At 37.2% G+C, this 19,039-nt stretch overlaps 2 protein-coding genes and 3 pseudogenes across 2 annotated transcripts; 1 reads left to right on the top strand and 4 right to left on the bottom strand.

The window, feature by feature from the left end:
- The first annotated feature begins 4,719 nt into the window (after window positions 1-4,719).
- LOC149241591 (protein EDS1-like) lies at window positions 4,720-7,292 on the top strand. The gene is made up of 4 exons (XM_089370590.1): window positions 4,720-4,739; window positions 5,004-5,313; window positions 5,445-6,182; window positions 7,260-7,292. Exons 1-4 carry the CDS (start codon window positions 4,720-4,722, stop codon window positions 7,290-7,292), a joined length of 1,101 nt encoding a protein of 366 aa, XP_089226716.1.
- On the bottom strand, window positions 6,814-8,302 carry LOC149241590 (sugar carrier protein C pseudogene; annotated as a pseudogene).
- Window positions 8,303-10,600: 2,298 nt separating this feature from the next.
- Window positions 10,601-11,152, bottom strand: LOC149241589 (sugar carrier protein C pseudogene; annotated as a pseudogene).
- A 1,114-nt stretch (window positions 11,153-12,266) lies between these two features.
- Window positions 12,267-14,248, bottom strand: LOC149241588 (sugar carrier protein C-like; annotated as a pseudogene).
- Window positions 14,249-15,242: 994 nt separating this feature from the next.
- On the bottom strand, window positions 15,243-17,186 carry LOC149241587 (sugar carrier protein C-like). The gene is made up of 2 exons (XM_089370588.1): window positions 16,482-17,186; window positions 15,243-15,485 (listed from the first exon to the last, which is right to left on the bottom strand). Exons 1-2 carry the CDS (start codon window positions 17,184-17,186, stop codon window positions 15,243-15,245), a joined length of 948 nt encoding a protein of 315 aa, XP_089226714.1.
- Window positions 17,187-19,039: the final 1,853 nt, after the last annotated feature.

Below are 19,039 nucleotides of genomic sequence, written 5' to 3'. Positions count from 1 at the left end.
AATCACTGATAGAAGTCTGAATTTAGAGAAACCATCTGAACAAATCACTGAAAACAAGTCTCAGCACAGGAGAAGACCACAACTGAGATCAGGAACCAAGAGAAGAAAACCAACCACAGCCGAATTTGGGAAAAAATGAAATGAAGAAGACCACAGAACATCAAGATCCCTTTGCCAAATCCTCGACAGTGAAAAGTGGATACAAAAATCGATTCAAACAAGGAGCAAAAAGCAATGTCTGGTTGGTGGTTTTGTTTTAGCAGAATAGACAACATCCTCTAACAGCAGTAAAGTTAAATTTCCAATCAAACAGGAATAAAGTTTAAATAATCAAGAAAGCATAAGATCCCTTTGCCAAATCCTCGACAGTGGAAAGTGGATACAAAAATCGATTCAAACAAGGAGCAAAAAGCAATGTCAGGTTGGTGGTTTTGTTTTAGCAGAATAGACAACATCCTCTAATAGCAGTAAAGATAAATTGCCAATCAAACAGGAATAAAGTTTAAATAATCAAGAAAGCATATATATAACTGAATCAATTCAATTGGGAATTAATTTTGAATCAAAATTATAAGACTCTGTATCTGCTCTGTGGCTAATGTACAATTCATGGCAGAGTGGACATTCTCTAACAAGGTGGGGACTCTACTGAGCATTCATGTGTAATATCCATTTGATGCTGGGAAAACTTTTCCAAAAAAGGCACTCTTGGAAACCTGGAAACTATTCAGAATGAAAACATAGTACAAATTCATGCATCTTTATGGCCCATAGGCATACAATCTAGGGCCAATCAAGACTTTTAATAGCCTGGATAAATGAAAAGCAAGATTCCTGAGCTATATAATAATAAATGCATAATACAATTATGTTGTTGCCCTTTTAGAAAATGTCATATCAGTCGTCATTAAAGTTGGGCTATGCTCCTGAGGGTCAGAGAAAAAAAGCTTGTGTGAGCTTGAAATCTCCCCCATTTTGTTGAACTGGAAATACATATCTTGACTTTCTTCACTGTCCATGTTTTAACATGATTTGACCACAGGATGGTCTGTGTCAACAAGTAGTGAGACAACACCTACAGATTAGAGTGTTAAGGCAGGGGATCTAATATACATAATGCATATAAAAGAAGGAACTGTTTGGTCTGGCTCAAATTATTGCTGAAACCAATTTCATGACCCAAAAAATATCTAAACAATTCTGAGTTTTCAAACAATTCACACTCAGTGGAAATGACAAAAAGGGTTTCTGTATCGAAAGGACACTCAGTGGAAGTATAAAATGGATAAAACTTACAGGAAATAGATGGTACAAGTGGCTCAAGAGGATTTCAATTTTTTGGATTCGGTTGGTTAGCACCTAATTCAACTATGAACGTATGAGAGATACTTACAATGAAATTATGCTTAATGGTTCAATGCCTCACGCATGTACCCTTTACTATTGGTTGGTACCCCTTGCAAGATTCAAATAATTTTTTACCAATGTTTATCTCAGGTATTATAGACTAACGAGGAGAGTAAAATCTTCAATTGCACCTGAACATGCGTAGAACTATCAACAAAGGTATGCCTCATAGGGTTGACCTCGATTTGAAAGGATCTCAATGAACCCAGCCAGATGACAATGGAAGTACAATCTTCAAATGCAGACTCTGCCAAGATGCAGGTCGTCTAATGACAGGCTGCACAAGAAAGGCACAACAAGTGGAAGGACATTCAGAGCCATAATATATCTTCCATAGATGGCTTTCTGTGGGATCCAAAAAGTTGAGAGGACGAAAATAAGACCCGGTTAGATTAGAAGACAACCAAAAGGAAACGAACCAAAATTATAGAAACAATCGATACAGAAAAGGCCCATGAACAAGGAAGAAAACTCCTACAGACTCTCGAGTCTCAGCACAGGAGAAGACCACATTTGAGAACAGGAATGCTTCTTGAGGTTGGTTTGCAGCTCTAAAAGGGGCATTGTCTCAGATGGTGGACTTGGGAGGTGATTTGTTGCTTTTGACGCAAAAAATGAAACATACATAGTCGTTAAGCAAATAGTAAATGTAGTATGCAACCACTGATCTATGCACAGTAATGAACCAAAGTTCATGAGACAAAACTTAACAGGTATTGCACATATAGCAACAGTGTCACACACCCATTCTGTCTATGAGCTAGATATCCAAAGGTATCTCTCATCGTTTGTCCAGTTCACAAATATTTTGTCCATATCCATCCTGGCCCATCTCCTTTCCTGCTTCAGAATCCCACATATACATTTCACTTAATTTTGGAGTTTGTTTTTTAAGAAAAGACTCACTCTCTGCCCACAGGATAACAAATATGAGAAAAATAACAAATATTTCTCTTTTTCAATTGGGTACAAACATCAACATGGATGGAAAAAGGAGAAAAATTGTCTATTAGAATTAATCAATTTTTTCACTTTAATGTTGTTTTTCACTGTTTTGGTGTATTGCTATGTAAACCTTACAGTGTAATCTTTGTTCAACTCATATTGCAATTGATATTTATGTGACGTAAGAAGTTTTCATCTGTTCTTGCAAGTAGGATTTAAAAATCATAATAATAGTAGTTGTTAGGTTATAGTGGTAGTAGTTGAAATTAACTCCATGTCACCAAAAAGTAAGAAGTAAGAGACCAACAGATTCTTCTCAATAAAGGAAAAAAGAAATGAACGTTGCCAGATAGGAGGGTTATTAGCAATTATGTGTTTTCTTCTATAATAAATGGTGTCAGTCCCTATATCTTTTCCTAAAGGTTGAAGTAAAAGATTCTCCTTTCCCCCGAGTTGATTGGGAGGATAATGCAATGGTAGAATGCAGAATTCAAGAACCATCGCTTTTTGGTAAGTGGCTGTTTCGCTTATTGAACAGAGCTTCTGGAAATATTTGTGCATTTAACACGATCTAGAGTACAAGTGAAAATCATGCGTTGTTAGACAATTCTTTCCGGGAAGTTTAAACACGGGTTGATCTGCTGATTTACCGGAAATGCTTTCTTGAAAAGGTCGATTTTACATTACTAAGAAGTTTTTGCTTCTTGAAAACTGAGTCCATAATTGACTGTAAGACACATGGTAGAATTCTTCGAAATCAATTCGAAACACTAAAATTCCATATCCTATTCACTTATTTATAAAACTTTCATATCAATTTAAACAGTAAATGGCACCATTTCATACTTATTTCACTTTAATTTAGTATGTGAGACTTTTTATGGATATAATAAGCTTTAGAGGATTTACGTCTATTTTCAATTGTAATTTCGTTGAGCAATTTCATTAACCTTTGTAGTATGTACTGTGAACAGTAAATGTTTAATATATCTTTATAAAAATTATAAACTTTTAATTGCATTCATGTTAAACAATAACAATAAATAAAAAAATATGGCTATAGTTAACTCTTAGATGTTCAAGGCTAAACATAAAATCCATGTTAAAAAATGGTCCATCTAAAAAAAGTCATCTCAACAATGACATTTGCATACCTATATTAAACATACGGCCATACTAAAAAAAAACCTTGGTGTGGACACCGAAATTTACACATACGACAGAGGTAAACGTCGTTAAGTTACTCCTCTAAGGGATTAAATCGCTTATAATTTTCCAAATATAACATCAAAGCCATTATGGAAATTTTGGATAGAAAATTTAACGGCAACTAAAAGCAATGGATAACTAAATTTATATAGACATAACCCTATGTCGAAATTCTTAAAAATTTCGCCAGAAAACATCAAAACTACGTTAATGATATTTTCTCGAAGCAGAAGTACTCCGATGAGATTTAAATATCACACTAGTTTTTTATAATAACAAAAGTCAGTGCAGGCTTCCCTAGTGACAATGAAAAACACAAGTGCCTAATAAACAGACAGTGCTCTGTGTTTCCCAAGTCTAGAATCAAACATAGGTACCTAAAAAACAGAGAGTTATAGCTCTGTGTTTCTCTTGCCCTATATCAAAAACATCGTCTACAAATTATTAGGTTGATTTTATAATTAGGAAGCTTTCCCCCTTGAACAGTATGGGTATTTACTGTTAATCTTTCTGAGGTGTAGGCAAGGGAGAACACTTGTGGTAGTAGTAATGGGAGTTTGATCTTGTCCAGTAATGGCAGATGAATTAATTCTGGTTGTTGATCTGCAGTTTTTGGCAAGCTAAGTGGTTTCAGTTTGATAGACACCTCAGTGATCCTGTTTAGAAGCCCAGTTTGTATATGTAATCTTATATAGTGTTTTTTCATTTTAAATTACCCATCCATCTATTGCAGGCTCTAGGCCCATCATTTACCAGCCAACTTTAGGAGGCTTTCCCCCTTGAACAATACGGGTATTAATCTTCCTGAGGTGTAGGCAGGGGAAGACAGTTGTGGTATGTAATGGGAGTTTGATCCTGTCCATTCATGGCAGATGCAATAACTTGGTTGTTGATCTGTAGTTTTTGGCAAGCTAAGTGATTTCAGTGTGATAGACACCTCAGCTATCCTGTTTAGAAGCTCAGTTTATATATTTAATCTTATATAGTGTTTTTTCATTGTAAAATTACCCATTCATCTATTGCAGGCTCTAGGTCCATCATTTCCCCACTAAGCTTTAGGAGGCTTTCCCCTTGAATAGTATGGGTATTAATCTTCCTGAGGTGTAGGCAGGGGAGGACAACTTTGGTATTAGTATTGTGAGTTATTCCTGTCCAGTAATGGCAGATGCAATAATCTGGTTCTTGATCTGCAGTAATTGGCAAGCTAAGTGGTTTCAGTGTGATAGACACCTCAGTTATCCTGTTTAGAAGCCCGGGTTATATATGTAATCTTATATAGTGTTTTTCATTGTCACATTTTTTGATCTTCATCTCAGATAATGAAGGCATCCCTATCTCCTGATTCATAAAAATGTGCAAAATTGTATGCACAAAATTCCAAATTTTGAGGGATCCATACTCGGTTTCCCTTAAGGTGCTAATTTACTCATTTGTTGTTGCAGGTTGACTGTTGGTCAGGAGACTGCAGCTTTTCTGGCTTCATGCGAAATACCGTTGAATGCTTGGGAAGAGTCAGGTCGTGCAAATAATTCAGAGAGTTTTAGTCTGAAGGAGCATGGAGGCGTTACATATGTTGCCTTCCCATCATTTCTCAGAATTGAAAGTTTCATCGATGGAGAGGGGACTATAGAAACAAACAACCAGGTATTCTCGGATTGCCTCAAGGGTTACGATGATAAACCAGCCCAAGTCCATCAGGGAGCTCTTAAGTTGTTCCTGAATATTATGGAGAAAACAGATTTCCAAGCAAAGGTAAAGTGATTTATCTAAATGCACCTGTCAAAAGTAAACTCGATTTCACAACAACAGGGTTTACTTCTGTTATTATAGATGAAATTATTGAAATTCAAAGGGAAAAGTAACATTGTGTTGATGTATTCCAGATCGATCAGTTACAGGCTTCCACTGACTCCAGCCAAAGAAAACTCAAATCCATTATATTTGTGGGTCATTCCTTGGGAGGGGCAGTTGCAACCTTGGCTACACTGTGGTTCCTGGAAGAGAGGATAAGGCAAATCTCTTCCTTTTGTATCACATTTGGTTGCCCTCTGGTCGGAGATGAAAGACTTGTGGAAGCAGTTGGCCGTGAGAATTGGGGAGGCAACTTTTGTCATGTGGTTTCCAAGCATGACATTGTTCCTCGGATGCTCCTTGCACCGATTGAGGCAATTTATGCGCCTTTGACTGCTATTTTTCCCTATTGGGATGGTAAAGTCCCATATTCTTCTATTCAAGACGCTTGTCGGATTCTTCTTAATAATGTCCTGCAGTATACTCCAAGCTATGTGTTTGATTCTCAAAAGTGGTCGGACAGGATCACACAGAGAAGCCCTTATAGACCTGTTGGCACTTACATGTTCTGCTCAAGCCGTGGTGCAGCTTGTATTGAGAATTCTGACACCGTTTTGAAGATGCTTCATTTGACAATGCAGAGCCATGAAAAGCCCTGGGATACTACAGAGGAGGACTGCTTTTCAGAGCATATAATGTATGCTTCGGTTTTGAAACATGTCATAGAAAACTCCAAAAATGGGAGAAAATTTGCATTTAATCCTGATTCAGAATTATCTTACGACATGGGAATTTCAGTGCAGTTAGAAGCTAGTGCTGTTGGAGCTCAGGTAATACTTGATACTTTTCTTAAAATAACATCTAAATAACAGAGACAGAAACTCTAATGTTTAAGTTTTTCATCTAGTTTTTACATTGATAAACACTGGTAAAACATTTTGAAAAATATTGGTAAAATATATAGTCATTCTTCAAAGAAACCGATCATTTCAGCCCGAATTTTCCCAAAAACAATAGAAACCCCAACGCTTAAACAAGAAACCAGTCCAAAACACAATTCTAGCATCGGAAATTTAAAGCCCAGAGGAAATTTAAAGCCCCCATTAAAGCGGCCATAACGCTCCACCTTCACCTCAATCCTTGAGTATGGCAAGCGCTGGGTGGAAACTGGATATTTGATCCTAACGGTAGCAATTATTCGAATCTTCTAACATCAAATCAGACGGACGATAACGATGACAGCAAAGACCACAGGAAAGTTCATCTAAGAGGGAACGCCTTACGGCGTAATTATAAAAAAATAATTTTTTTACCTAATCTTTCTATATAAAAATATATAATTGGTCGATTCTAACTAAGTTATCGGCATGAACAGTCAAACAATCATTCTGTAAAGGACAAACAGATTGTGGCAAGATCATGGTCATAAAATGATATTATTTTATGCCGAAATCATTAAAAAATAATTAGTTCCTTTGTTACAGAATCTTTTTGTACAAAAATATTTAATTGATCAATTCTAACTGAGTTAACAGCATAAACAGTCAAACAATCAAACTGTAGAAGACAAACAAAGGATGACTAAGTCCGAGTCTATTTATATAAAAGTATATAATTGGTCAATTCTAACTGAGTTATCACCATCAACAGTTAAACAATCAAACTGTAAAATACAAACAGAGGATGACTAAGTCAGAGTCTTTTTATGTAGAAATATATAGTTGGTCAATTCTAACGATGTTATCAGCTTCAACAGTTAAACAATGACACTGTAAAATACAAACAGAGGATGACTAAGTCAGAGAACCTTAACAGCTAAAATCTAGGCAGAGAATGAGGTCCTTGATTATGAAAAAAATAAAAAAGGATGTTAACAACGAATTGTATGAGATGTTATATTGATACAGTACCAGGAAGACAGAATCGCTCAATTGGAATGAAAATCTGAGTAAATTATTGAGTATGCCAATAGGGAAAAAAAGAAAAAGAAAAAGTATATTAGACATGGGGATATATTCAATATCAAGATCACCAAAACTAATAATGGAATGATTTCAGAGATTTTATCTCGACTTCCTTGCATTTAAATAAGAAATATTATACTTTTCAGTATAGATGAATCTCAGTTCTGAATCTATTATTCATAAAAAAGGGAAAAAGAAACCTGTTGCAAACCAACCAACTTCAGATATATATGGAGGGGGAACTTAAATGGCAACCAAATGGAATGGACGCAACTTACCTGGCAGATGATCATCTGTAGTCCACCCTCGAGGAACAGGGCCCTCCGTCCTAACCTGTCAACAATAAAAATGGAGACTACGATGGAAACCAAACTCATCACTCCAAGAATAGCTGCAGCCAAGAGAGAAGCCTGTGACCCAAATCCTATGGTCTTGAAGATGAGTGGAGCATAAAACGCGACGATGTTGAAACCCGCGAGCTGCTGAAAACAGGGAATGGCAAGAGCCATGAGAAGATGAGGCCTGTATTTCCTTTTGGCAATGTTGAGGAAGGGATGCTTCACTTTCTTGGAAATGTCGTTGGCTTCTATTAAGTCCTGCAACTCCTCCTGCACGTCTGGCGTCCCGCGGATCCTCACCAGCACAGCCCTGGCTTTCTCCATTTGCCCCCTTTCAATTAGACTGTTGGGGGTGTCGGGTAGGGTGAAGGAACCTGTCAACATTATCAATGCTGGGACAGCTACCAGCCCCAGAGAGAGACGCCACCCCCAATTCTGGATCTTGGCAGTGAAATAGTTTACCAGATTCGCAGCAAGGATCCCAGTTCCTAGGAATAGTGTGAAGCCAATATTGAGAGCTCCCCTCAGTCTGGGAGGGGCCATTTCCGACAAATAAATAGGCACACACTGAGAAGCATGACAATTCATATCAATATTCAGCATTCCATAAACTCCATCCCGTAGCTTGATTGAATTCCTCCTCATATATAAAAGCCGGCATAGGTGGCAAGCTGTGCCATTTAGCTGATAACGGATCCAATGCATTCCAGATGAGCTTTTCCTCTTCGTCTTTCATCAAAATTTATAGTCATTCTTCAGAGAAACCAATCATTTCAACCCGAATTTTCCCAAAAACAACAGAAACCCCAACGCTTAAACAAGAAACCAGTCCAAAACACAATTCTAGCAGCGGAAATTTAAAGGCCAGCGGAAATTTAAAGCCCCCATTAAAGTGGCCATAACGGTCCACCTTCACCCCAATCCTTGACCCCAATCCTTGAGTATGGCAAGCGCTGGGTGGAAACCGGATATTTGATCCAATGGTAGCAATTATTTGAATCGTCTAACATCAAATCAGATTGTCGATAACGATGACAGCAAAGACCACAGGAAAGTTCATCTCAGAGGCAATTTATGTGCCTTTGACTGCTATTTTTCCCTATTGGGATGGTAAAGTCCCATATTCTTCTATTCAAGACGCGTGTCGGATTCTTCTTAATAATGTCCTGCAGTATACTCCAAGCTATGTGTTTGATTCTCAAAAGTGGTCGGACAGGATCACACAGAGAAGCCCTTATAGATTTGTTGGCACTTACATGTTCTGCTCAAGCCGTGGTGCAACTTGTATTGAGAATTCGGACACCATTTTTTAAAAGCTTCATTTGACAATGTAGAGCCATGAAAAGCGCTGGGATACTACAGAGGAGGACTTCTTTTCAGAGCATATAATGTATGCTTCGGTTTTGAAACATGTCATAGAAAACTCCAAAAATGGGAGAAAATTTGCATTTAATCCTGATTCAGAATTATCTTACGACATGGGAATTTTAGTGCAGTTAGAAGCTACTGCTGTTGGAGCTCAGGTAATACTCGATACTTTTCTTAAAATAACATCTAAATAACAGAGATTGAAACTCTAATGTTTAAGTTTTTCATCTAGTTTTTACATTGATAAACACTGGTAAAATATTCTGAAAAATATTGGTAAAATATATAGTCATTCTTCAAAGAAACCGATCATTTCAGCCCGAATTTTCCCAAAAACAACAGAAACCCCAACGCTTAAACAAGAAACCAGTCCAAAACACAATTCTAGCAGCGGAAATTTAAAGCCCAGCGGAAATTTAAAGCCCCCATTAAAGCGGCCATAACGCTCCACCTTCACCTCAATCCTTGAGTATGGCAAGCGCTGGGTGGAAACTGGATATTTGATCCTAACGGTAGCAATTATTCGAATCGTCTAACATCAAATCAGACGGACGATAACGATGACAGCAAAGACCACAGGAAAGTTCATCTAAGAGGAAACGCCTTACGGCGTAATTATAAAAAAATAATATTTTTACCTAATCTTTCTATATAAAAATATATAATTGGTCGATTCTAACTAAGTTATCGTCATGAACAGTCAAACAATCATTCTGTAAAGGACAAACAGATTGTGGCAAGATCATGGTCATAAGATGATATTATTTTATGCCGAAATCATTAAAAAATAATTAGTTCCGTTGTTACAGAATCTTTTTGTACAAAAATATTTAATTGATCAATTCTAACTGAGTTAACAGCATAAACAGTCAAACAATCAAACTGTAGAAGACAAACAAAGGATGACTAAGTCCGAGTCTATTTATATAAAAGTATATAATTGGTCAATTCTAACTGAGTTATCACCATCAACAGTTAAACAATCAAACTGTAAAATACAAACAGAGGATGACTAAGTCAGAGTCTTTTTATGTAGAAATATATAGTTGGTCAATTCTAACGATGTTATCAGCTTCAACAGTTAAACAATGACACTGTAAAATACAAACAGAGGATGACTAAGTCAAAGAACCTTAACAGCTAAAATCTAGGCAGAGAATGAGGTCCTTGATTATGAAAAGAATAAAAAAGGATGTTAACAACGAATTGTATGAGATGTTATAATGATACAGTAACAGGAAGACACAATCACTCAATTGGAATGAAAATCTGAGTAAATTATTGAGTATGCCAATAGGGAAAAAAGGAAAAAGAAAAAGTATATTAGACATGGGGATATATTCAATATCAAGATCACCAAAACTAATAATGGAATGATTTCAGAGATTTTATCTCGACTTCCTTGCATTTAAATAAGAAATATTATAATTTTCAGTATAGATGAATCTCAGTTCTGAATCTATTATTCATAAAAAAGGGAAAAAGAAACCTGTTGCAAACCAACCAACTTCAGATATATATGGAGGGGGAACTTAAATGGAAACCAAATGGAATAGATGCAACTTACCTGGTAGATGGTCATCTGTAGTCTACCCTCGAGGAGACTACGATGGAAACCAAACTCATCACTCCAAGAATAGCTGCAGCCAAGAGAGAAGCCTGTGACCCAAATCCTATGGTCTTGAAGATGAGTGGAGCATAAAATGCGACGATGTTGAAACGCGCGAGCTGTTGAAAACAGGGAATGGCCAGAGCCATGACCAGATGAGGCCTGTATTTCCTTTTGGCAATGTTGCGGAAGGGATGCTTCACTTTCTTGGAAATGTCGCTGGCTTCTATGAAGTCCTGCAACTCCTCCTGCACGTCTGGCGTCCTGCGGATCCTCACCAGCACAGCTCTGGTTTTCTCCATTTTCCCCCTTTCAATTAGACTGTTGGGGGTGTCGGGTAGGGTGAAGGAACGTGTCAACATTATCAATGCTGGGACAGCTACCAGCCCCAGAGAGAGACGCCACCCCCAATTCTGGATCTTAGCAGCGAAATAGTTTACCAGATTCGCAGCAAGGATCCCAGTTCCTAGGAATAGTGTGAAGCCAATATTGAGAGCTCCCCTCAGTCTGGGAGGGGCCATTTCCGACAAATAAATAGGCACACACTGAGAAGCATGAAAATTCATATCAATATTCAGCATTCCATAAACTCCATCCCGTAGCTTGATTGAATTCCTCCTCATATATAAAAGCCGGCATAGGTGGCAAGCTGTGCCTTTTAGCTGATAACGGATCCAATGCATTCCAGATGAGCTTTTCCTCTTCGTCTTTCATCAAAATGTATAGTCATTCTTCAGACAAACTGATCATTTCAGCCCGAATTTTCCCAAAAACAACAGAAACCCCAACGCTTAAACAAGAAACCAGTCCAAAACACAATTCTAGCAGCAGAAATTTAAAGGCCAGCGGAAATTTAAAGCCCTCATTAAAGCAGCCATAACGGTCCACCTTCACCCCAATCCTTGACCCCAATCCTTGAGTATGGCAAGCGATGGGTGGAAACCGGATATTTGATCCAACGGTAGCAATTATTCGAATCGTCTAACATCAAATCAGACGGACGATAACGATGACAGCAAAGACCACAGGAAAGTTCATCTCAGAGGCAATTTATGCGCCTTTGACTGCTATTTTTCCCTATTGGGATGGTAAAGTCCCATATTCTTCTATTCAAGACGCTTGTCGGATTCTTCTTAATAATTTCCTGCAGTATACTCCAAGCTATGTGTTTGATTCTCAAAAGTGGTCGGACAGGATCACACAGAGAAGCCCTTATAGACTTGTTGGCACTTACATGTTCTGCTCAAGCCGTGGTGCAGCTTGTATTGAGAATTCTGACACCGTTTTGAAGATGCTTCATTTGACAATGCAGAGCCATGAAAAGCCCTGGGATACTACAGAGGAGGACTGCTTTTCAGAGCATATAATGTATGCTTCAGTTTTGAAACATGTCATAGAAAACTCCAAAAATGGGAGAAAATTTGCATTTAATCCTGATTCAGAATTATCTTACGACATGGGAATTTCAGTGCAGTTAGAAGCTACTGTTGTTGGAGCTCAGGTAATACTCGATACTTTTCTTAAAATAACATATAAATAACAGAGACAGAAACTCTAATGTTTAAGTTTTTCATCTAGTTTTTACATTGATAAACACTGGTAAAATATTTTGAAAAATATTGGTAAAATATATAGTCATTCTTCAAAGAAACCGATCATTTCAGCCCGAATTTTCCCAAAAACAACAGAAACCACAACGCTTAAACAAGAAACCAGTCCAAAACACAATTCTAGCAGCGGAAATTTAAAGCCCAGCGGAAATTTAAAGCCCCCATTAAAGCGGCCATAACGCTCCACCTTCACCTCAATCCTTGAGTATGGCAAGCGCTGGGTGGAAACTGGATATTTGATCCTAACGGTAGCAATTATTCGAATCGTCTAACATCAAATCAGACGGACGATAACGATGACAGCAAAGACCACAGGAAAGTTCATCTAAGAGGGAACGCCTTACGGCGTAATTATAAAAAAATAATTTTTTTACCTAATCTTTCTATATAAAAATATATAATTGGTCGATTCTAACTAAGTTATCGGCATGAACAGTCAAACAATCATTCTGTAAAGGACAAACAGATTGTGGCAAGATCGTGGTCATAAAATGATATTATTTTATGCCGAAATCATTAAAAAATAATTAGTTCCGTTGTTACAGAATCTTTTTGTACAAAAATATTTAATTGATCAATTCTAACTGAGTTATCAGCATAAACAGTCAAACAATCAAACTGTAGAAGACAAACAAAGGATGACTAAGTCCGAGTCTATTTATATAAAAGTATATAATTGGTCAATTCTAACTGAGTTATCACCATCAACAGTTAAACAATCAAACTGTAAAATAAAAATAGAGGATGACTAAGTCAGAGTATTTTTATGTAGAAATATATAGTTGGTCAATTCTAACGATGTTATCAGCTTCAACAGTTAAACAATGACACTGTAAAATACAAACAGAGGATGACTAAGTCAGAGAACCTTAACAGCTAAAATCTAGGCAGAGAATGAGGTCCTTGATTATGAAAAAAATAAAAAAGGATGTTAACAACGAATTGAATGAGATGTTATATTGATACAGTACCAGGAAGACAGAATCGCTCAATTGGAATGAAAATCTGAGTAAATTATTGAGTATGCCAATAGGGAAAAAAGGAAAAAGAAAAAGTATATTAGACATGGGGATATATTCAATATCAAGATCACCAAAACTAATAATGGAATGATTTCAGAGATTTTATCTCGACTTCCTTGCATTTAAATAAGAAATATTATACTTTTCAGTATAGATGAATCTCAGTTCTGAATCTATTATTCATAAAAAAGGGAAAAAGAAACCTGTTGCAAACCAACCAACTTCAGATATATATGGAGGGGGAACTTAAATGGAAACCAAATGGAATGGACGCAACTTACCTGGCAGATGATCATCTGTAGTCCACCCTCGAGGAACAGGGCCCTCCGTCCTAACCTGTCAACAAAAAAATGGAGACTACGATGGAAACCAAACTCATCACTCCAAGAATAGCTGCAGCCAAGAGAGAAGCCTGTGACCCAAATCCTATGGTCTTGAAGATGAGTGGAGCATAAAACGCGACGATGTTGAAACCCGCGAGCTGCTGAAAACAGGGAATAGCCAGAGCCGTGACCAGATGAGGCCTGTATTTCCTTTTGGCAATGTTGCGGAAGGGATGCTTCACTTTCTTGGAAATGTCGCTGGCTTCTATTAAGTCTTGCAACTCCTCCTGCATGTCTGGAGTCCCGCGGATCCTCACCAGCACAGCCCTGGCTTTCTCCATTTTCCCCCTTTCAGTTAGACTGTTGGGGGTGTCGGGTAGGGTGAAGGAACCTGTCAACATTATCAATGTTGGGACAGCTACAAGCCCCAGAGAGAGACGCCACCCCCAATTCTGGATCTTGGCAGCGAAATAGTTTACCAGATTCGCAGCAAGGATCCCAGTTCCTAGGAATAGTGTGAAGCCAATATTGAGAGCTCCCCTCAGTCTAGGAGGGGCCATTTCCGACAAATAAATAGGCACACACTGAGAAGCATGACAATTCATATCAATATTCAGCATTCCATAAACTCCATCCCGTAGCTTGATTGAATTCCTCCTCATATATAAAAGCCGGCATAGGTGGCAAGCTGTGCCATTTAGCTGATAACGGATCCAATGCATTCCATATGAGCTTTTCCTCTTCGTCTTTCATCAAAATGTATAGTCGTTCTTCAGAGAAACCGATCATTTCAGCCCGAATTTTCCCCAAAACAACAGAAACCCCAACGTTTAAACAAGAAACCAGTCCAAAACACAATTCTAGCAGCGGAAATTTATAGCCCCCATTAAAGCGGCCATAACGCTCCACCTTCTCCCCAATCCTTGAGCCCAATCCTTGACTATGGCAAGCACTGGGTGGAAACTGGATATTTGATCCAACGGTAGCAATTATTCGAATCGTCTAACATCAAATCAGACGGACGATAACGATGACAGCAAAGACCATAGGAAAGTTCATCTCAGAGGCAATTTATGCGCCTTTGACTGCTATTTTTCCCTATTGGGATGGTAAAGTCCCATATTCTTCTATTCAAGACGCTTGTCGGATTCTTCTTAATAATGTCCTGCAGTATACTCCAAGTTATGTGTTTGATTCTCAAAAGTGGTCGGACAAGATCACACAGAGAAGCCCTTATAGAGTTGTTGGCACTTACATGTTTTGCTCAAGCCGTGGTGCAACTTGTATTGAGAATTCTGACACTGTTTTGAAGATGCTTCATTTGACAATGCAGAGCCATGAAAAGCCCTGGGATACTACAGAGGAGGACTGCTTTTCAGAGCATATAATGTATGCTTCGGTTTTGAAACATGTCATAGAAAACTCCAAAAATGGGAGAAAATTTGCATTTAATCCTGATTCAGAATTATCTTACGACATGGGAATTTCAGTGCAGTTAGAAGCTACTGCTGTTGGAGCTCAGGTAATACTCGATACTTTTCTTAAAATAACATCTCAATAACAGAGACAGAAACTCTAAAGTTTAAGTTTTTCATCTAGTTTTTACATTGATAAACACTGGTAAAATATTTTGAAAAATATTGGTAAAATATATAGTCATTCTTCAAAGAAACCGATCATTTCAGCCCGAATTTTCCCAAAAACAACAGAAACCCCAACGCTTAAACAAGAAACCAATCCAAAACACAATTCTAGCAGCGGAAATTTAAAGCCCAGCGGAAATTTAAAGCCCCCATTAAAGCGGCCATAACGCTCCACCTTCACCTCAATCCTTGAGTATGGCAAGCGCTGGGTGGAAACTGGATATTTGATCTTAACGGTAGCAATTATTCGAATCGTCTAACATCAAATCAGACGGACGATAACGATGACAGCAAAGACCACAGGAAAGTTCATCTAAGAGGGAATGCCTTACGGCATAATTATAAAAAAATATTTTTTTACTTAATCTTTCTATATAAAAATATATAATTGGATGATTCTGTAAAGGACAAACAGATTGTGGCAAGATCATGGTCATAAAATGATATTATTTTATGCCGAAATCATTAAAAAATAATTAGTTCCTTGGTTACAGAATCTTTTTGTACAAAAATATTTAATTGATCAATTCTAACTGAGTTAACAGCATAAACAATCAAACAATCAAACTGTAGAAGACAAACAAACGATGACTAAATCAGAGTCTATTTATATAAAAGTATATAATTGGTCAATTCTAACTGAGTTATCACCATCAACAGTTGAACAATCAAACTGTAAAATACAAACAGAGGATGACTAAGTCAGAGTCTTTTTATGTAGAAATATATAGTTGGTCAATTCTAACGATGTTATCAGCTTCAACAGTTAAACAATGACACTGTAAAATACAAACAGAGGGTGACTAAGTCAGAGAACCTTAACAACTAAAATCTAGGCAGAGAATGAGGTCCTTGATTATGAAAAAAATAAAAAAGGATGTTAACAACAAATTGTATGAGATGTTATATTGATACAGTACCAGGAAGACAGAATCGCTCAATTGGAATGAAAATCTGAGTAAATTATTGAGTATGCCAATAGGGAAAAAAAGAAAAAGAAAAAGTATATTAGACATGGGGATATATTCAATATCAAGATCACCAAAACTAATAATGGAATGATTTCAGAGATTTTATCTCGACTTCCTTGCATTTAAATAAGAAATATTATACTTTTCAGAATAGATGAATCTCAGTTCTGAATCTATTATTCATAAAAAAGGGAAAAAGAAACCTGTTGCAAACCAACCAACTTCAGATATATATGGAGGGGGAACTTAAATGGAAACCAAATGGAATGGAGGCAACATACCTGGCAGATGATCATCTGCAGTCCACCCTCGAGGAACAGGGCCCTCCGTCCTACCTTGTCAACGATGAAAATGGAGATTATGATGGAAACCAAATTCATCACTCCAAGAATAACTGCAGCCAAGGGAGAAGCCTTTGACCCAAATCCTATGGCCTTGAAGATGAGTGGAGCATAAAACGCGACGATGTTGAAACCCGCGAGCTGCTGAAAAAAGGGAATGGCCAGAGCCATGACCAGATGAGGCCTGTATTTCCTTTTGGCAATGTTGCGGAAGGGATGCTTCACTTTCTTGGAAATGTCGCTGGCTTCTATTAAGTCCTGCAACTCCTCCTGCACGTCTGGCGTCCCGCGGATCCTCACGAGCACAGCCCTGGCTTTCTCCATTTGCCCCCTTTCAATTAGACTGTTGGGGGTGTCGGGTAGGGTGAAGGAACCTGTCAACATTATCAATGCTGGGACAGCTACCAGCCCCAGAGAGAGACGCCACCCCCAATTCTGGATCTTGGCAGCGAAATAGTTTACCAGATTCGCCGCAAGGATCCCAGTTCCTAGGAATAGTGTGAAGCCAATATTGAGAGCTCCCCTCAGTCTGGGAGGGGCCATTTCCAACAAATAAATAGGCACACACTGAGAAGCATGACAATTCATATCAATATTCAGCATTCCATAAACTCCATCCCGTAGCTTGATTGAATTCCTCCTCATATATAAAAGCCGACATAGGTGGCAAGCTGTGCCATTTAGCTGATAACGGATCCAATGCATTCCAGATGAGCTTTTCCTCTTCGTCTTTCATCAAAATGTATAGTCATTCTTCAGAGAAACCGATCATTTCAGCCCGAATTTTCCCAAAAACAACAGAAACCCCAACGCTTAAACAAGAAACCAGTCCAAAACACAATTCTAGCAGCGGAAATTTAAAGCCCCCATTAAAGCGGCCATAACGCTCCACCTTCACCCCAATCCTTGACCCCAATCCTTGAGTATGGCAAGCGCTGGGTGGAAACCGGATATTTGATCCAACGGTAGCAATTATTCGAATCGTCTAACATCAAATCAGACGGAGGATAACGATGACAGCAAAGACCACAGGAAAGTTCATCTCAGAGGGAACGCCTTACGGCGTAAAAATTAAAATAACATATATTTTTTTAAGAAAATAGTTTGGATCATGTAAGATACTATGAATTCTATGTTATGGTCACTATTTTTTTTTTTAAGAAATATTAAGGTGAAAGTTGTAACAATTGTGATTTCCATGATTTCTTAAGATTTCAAGTGACTTCCATGATTCTTCAAGATTTCAAGATAAATGACGATCACTAAGAGACAATATAATTAGAGAGAGAGTTGTTATGTTTGGTTGGGCAAAAGATGCGATATAATTAGAGAGAGTTGTTATGTTTGGTTGGGCAAAAGATATGATATAATTAGAGAGAGTTGTTATGTTTGGTTGGCAAAAGATGCGATATATTGTAGGAGAGAAAGGAAATGTTGAGGTGAAAAAAGATATGAGTTCCCATGAAATATATTGGAGACAAGAAAGCACAGGTCAAACATTTAAATAGCAAGACGTTGTTGGAGTCTGGCTATGGAGAAAGGAGGAATAATATCATAAAGCTAACGATAATTTTCTTGTAGTAGAGAAGCATAAGACTCAATGGGAATTGACATAGTTGCAGTTCATTGGTTACGAGGAATGTGCTGGTTGATATTATATTTTCAAGTGTTCAATATTATCTGGATAAGTAAGAAATTTTTTTATTAGTGTTGTATTCTTATCAATGATGTTTACTATAGAAGTGTGACATCATGAATAATAAATTATTATATTATGTAAAGAATAGAGAAAGGAAAAGGTTATGTAAGCATGTAGGAGTAAATAAATATTATTTTATCAATAATGCATGTAAATGTTGATAGTAGGTAAAGCATGGGTACATGTGTGTTTCAATGTAGAAAAAATTATGCAAAAGACAATAAGTTGAATAGAGTGAAGATAGGTTGTTTCATTACAATATTATTTCGTCAAGTAAAACACATAGGGAGTAGTTGTAGAAATTATTGGTACATGTATCTTATAACTATCCTATCTACGCGAAGTATACTTATAAAAATACTAAGTTTGACTTTGGCTAAGTTTTGTAAATGAGAAATTATTAATGATAACTAAGAAAATTTAGAATAAATGAGGTATTTATACTTAAAACAAAAGAAATATATTATAACCTAAAATTATATAGTCATATATACTCTAGACTAAATTCTTATAGAAATACCGTTGATATTAGAAATATTTATAAAGACTCGACATACATGAACCATGGAACATATTCGTAAGCTTGTTATTTTTTTTTTTTATTATCATGTATCAATTGTGTGTTTAAAACCTTAGTTAAACATAGAAAAGTATAGAGTATTATAGTATTCAGATATATCACAAATGAGTTGTTTTGGAAAACTATGGAGACAAGTTGAAAAAATTATCCAAAAGATAAATTTCAAGTTAAACAAAATAAATCCATTAAGTAATAGCATAACGTGACACTGCGTATGCA

The sequence above is a fragment of the Pinus tabuliformis genome, chromosome 8, assembly GCF_031772625.1.
Source record: "Pinus tabuliformis cultivar Carrire ecotype Pingquan chromosome 8, CPIR1, whole genome shotgun sequence".
In the NCBI taxonomy this organism is placed as follows: Eukaryota; Viridiplantae; Streptophyta; class Pinopsida; order Pinales; family Pinaceae; genus Pinus; species Pinus tabuliformis.
This window is presented reverse-complemented; position numbering and strand designations above follow the sequence as displayed.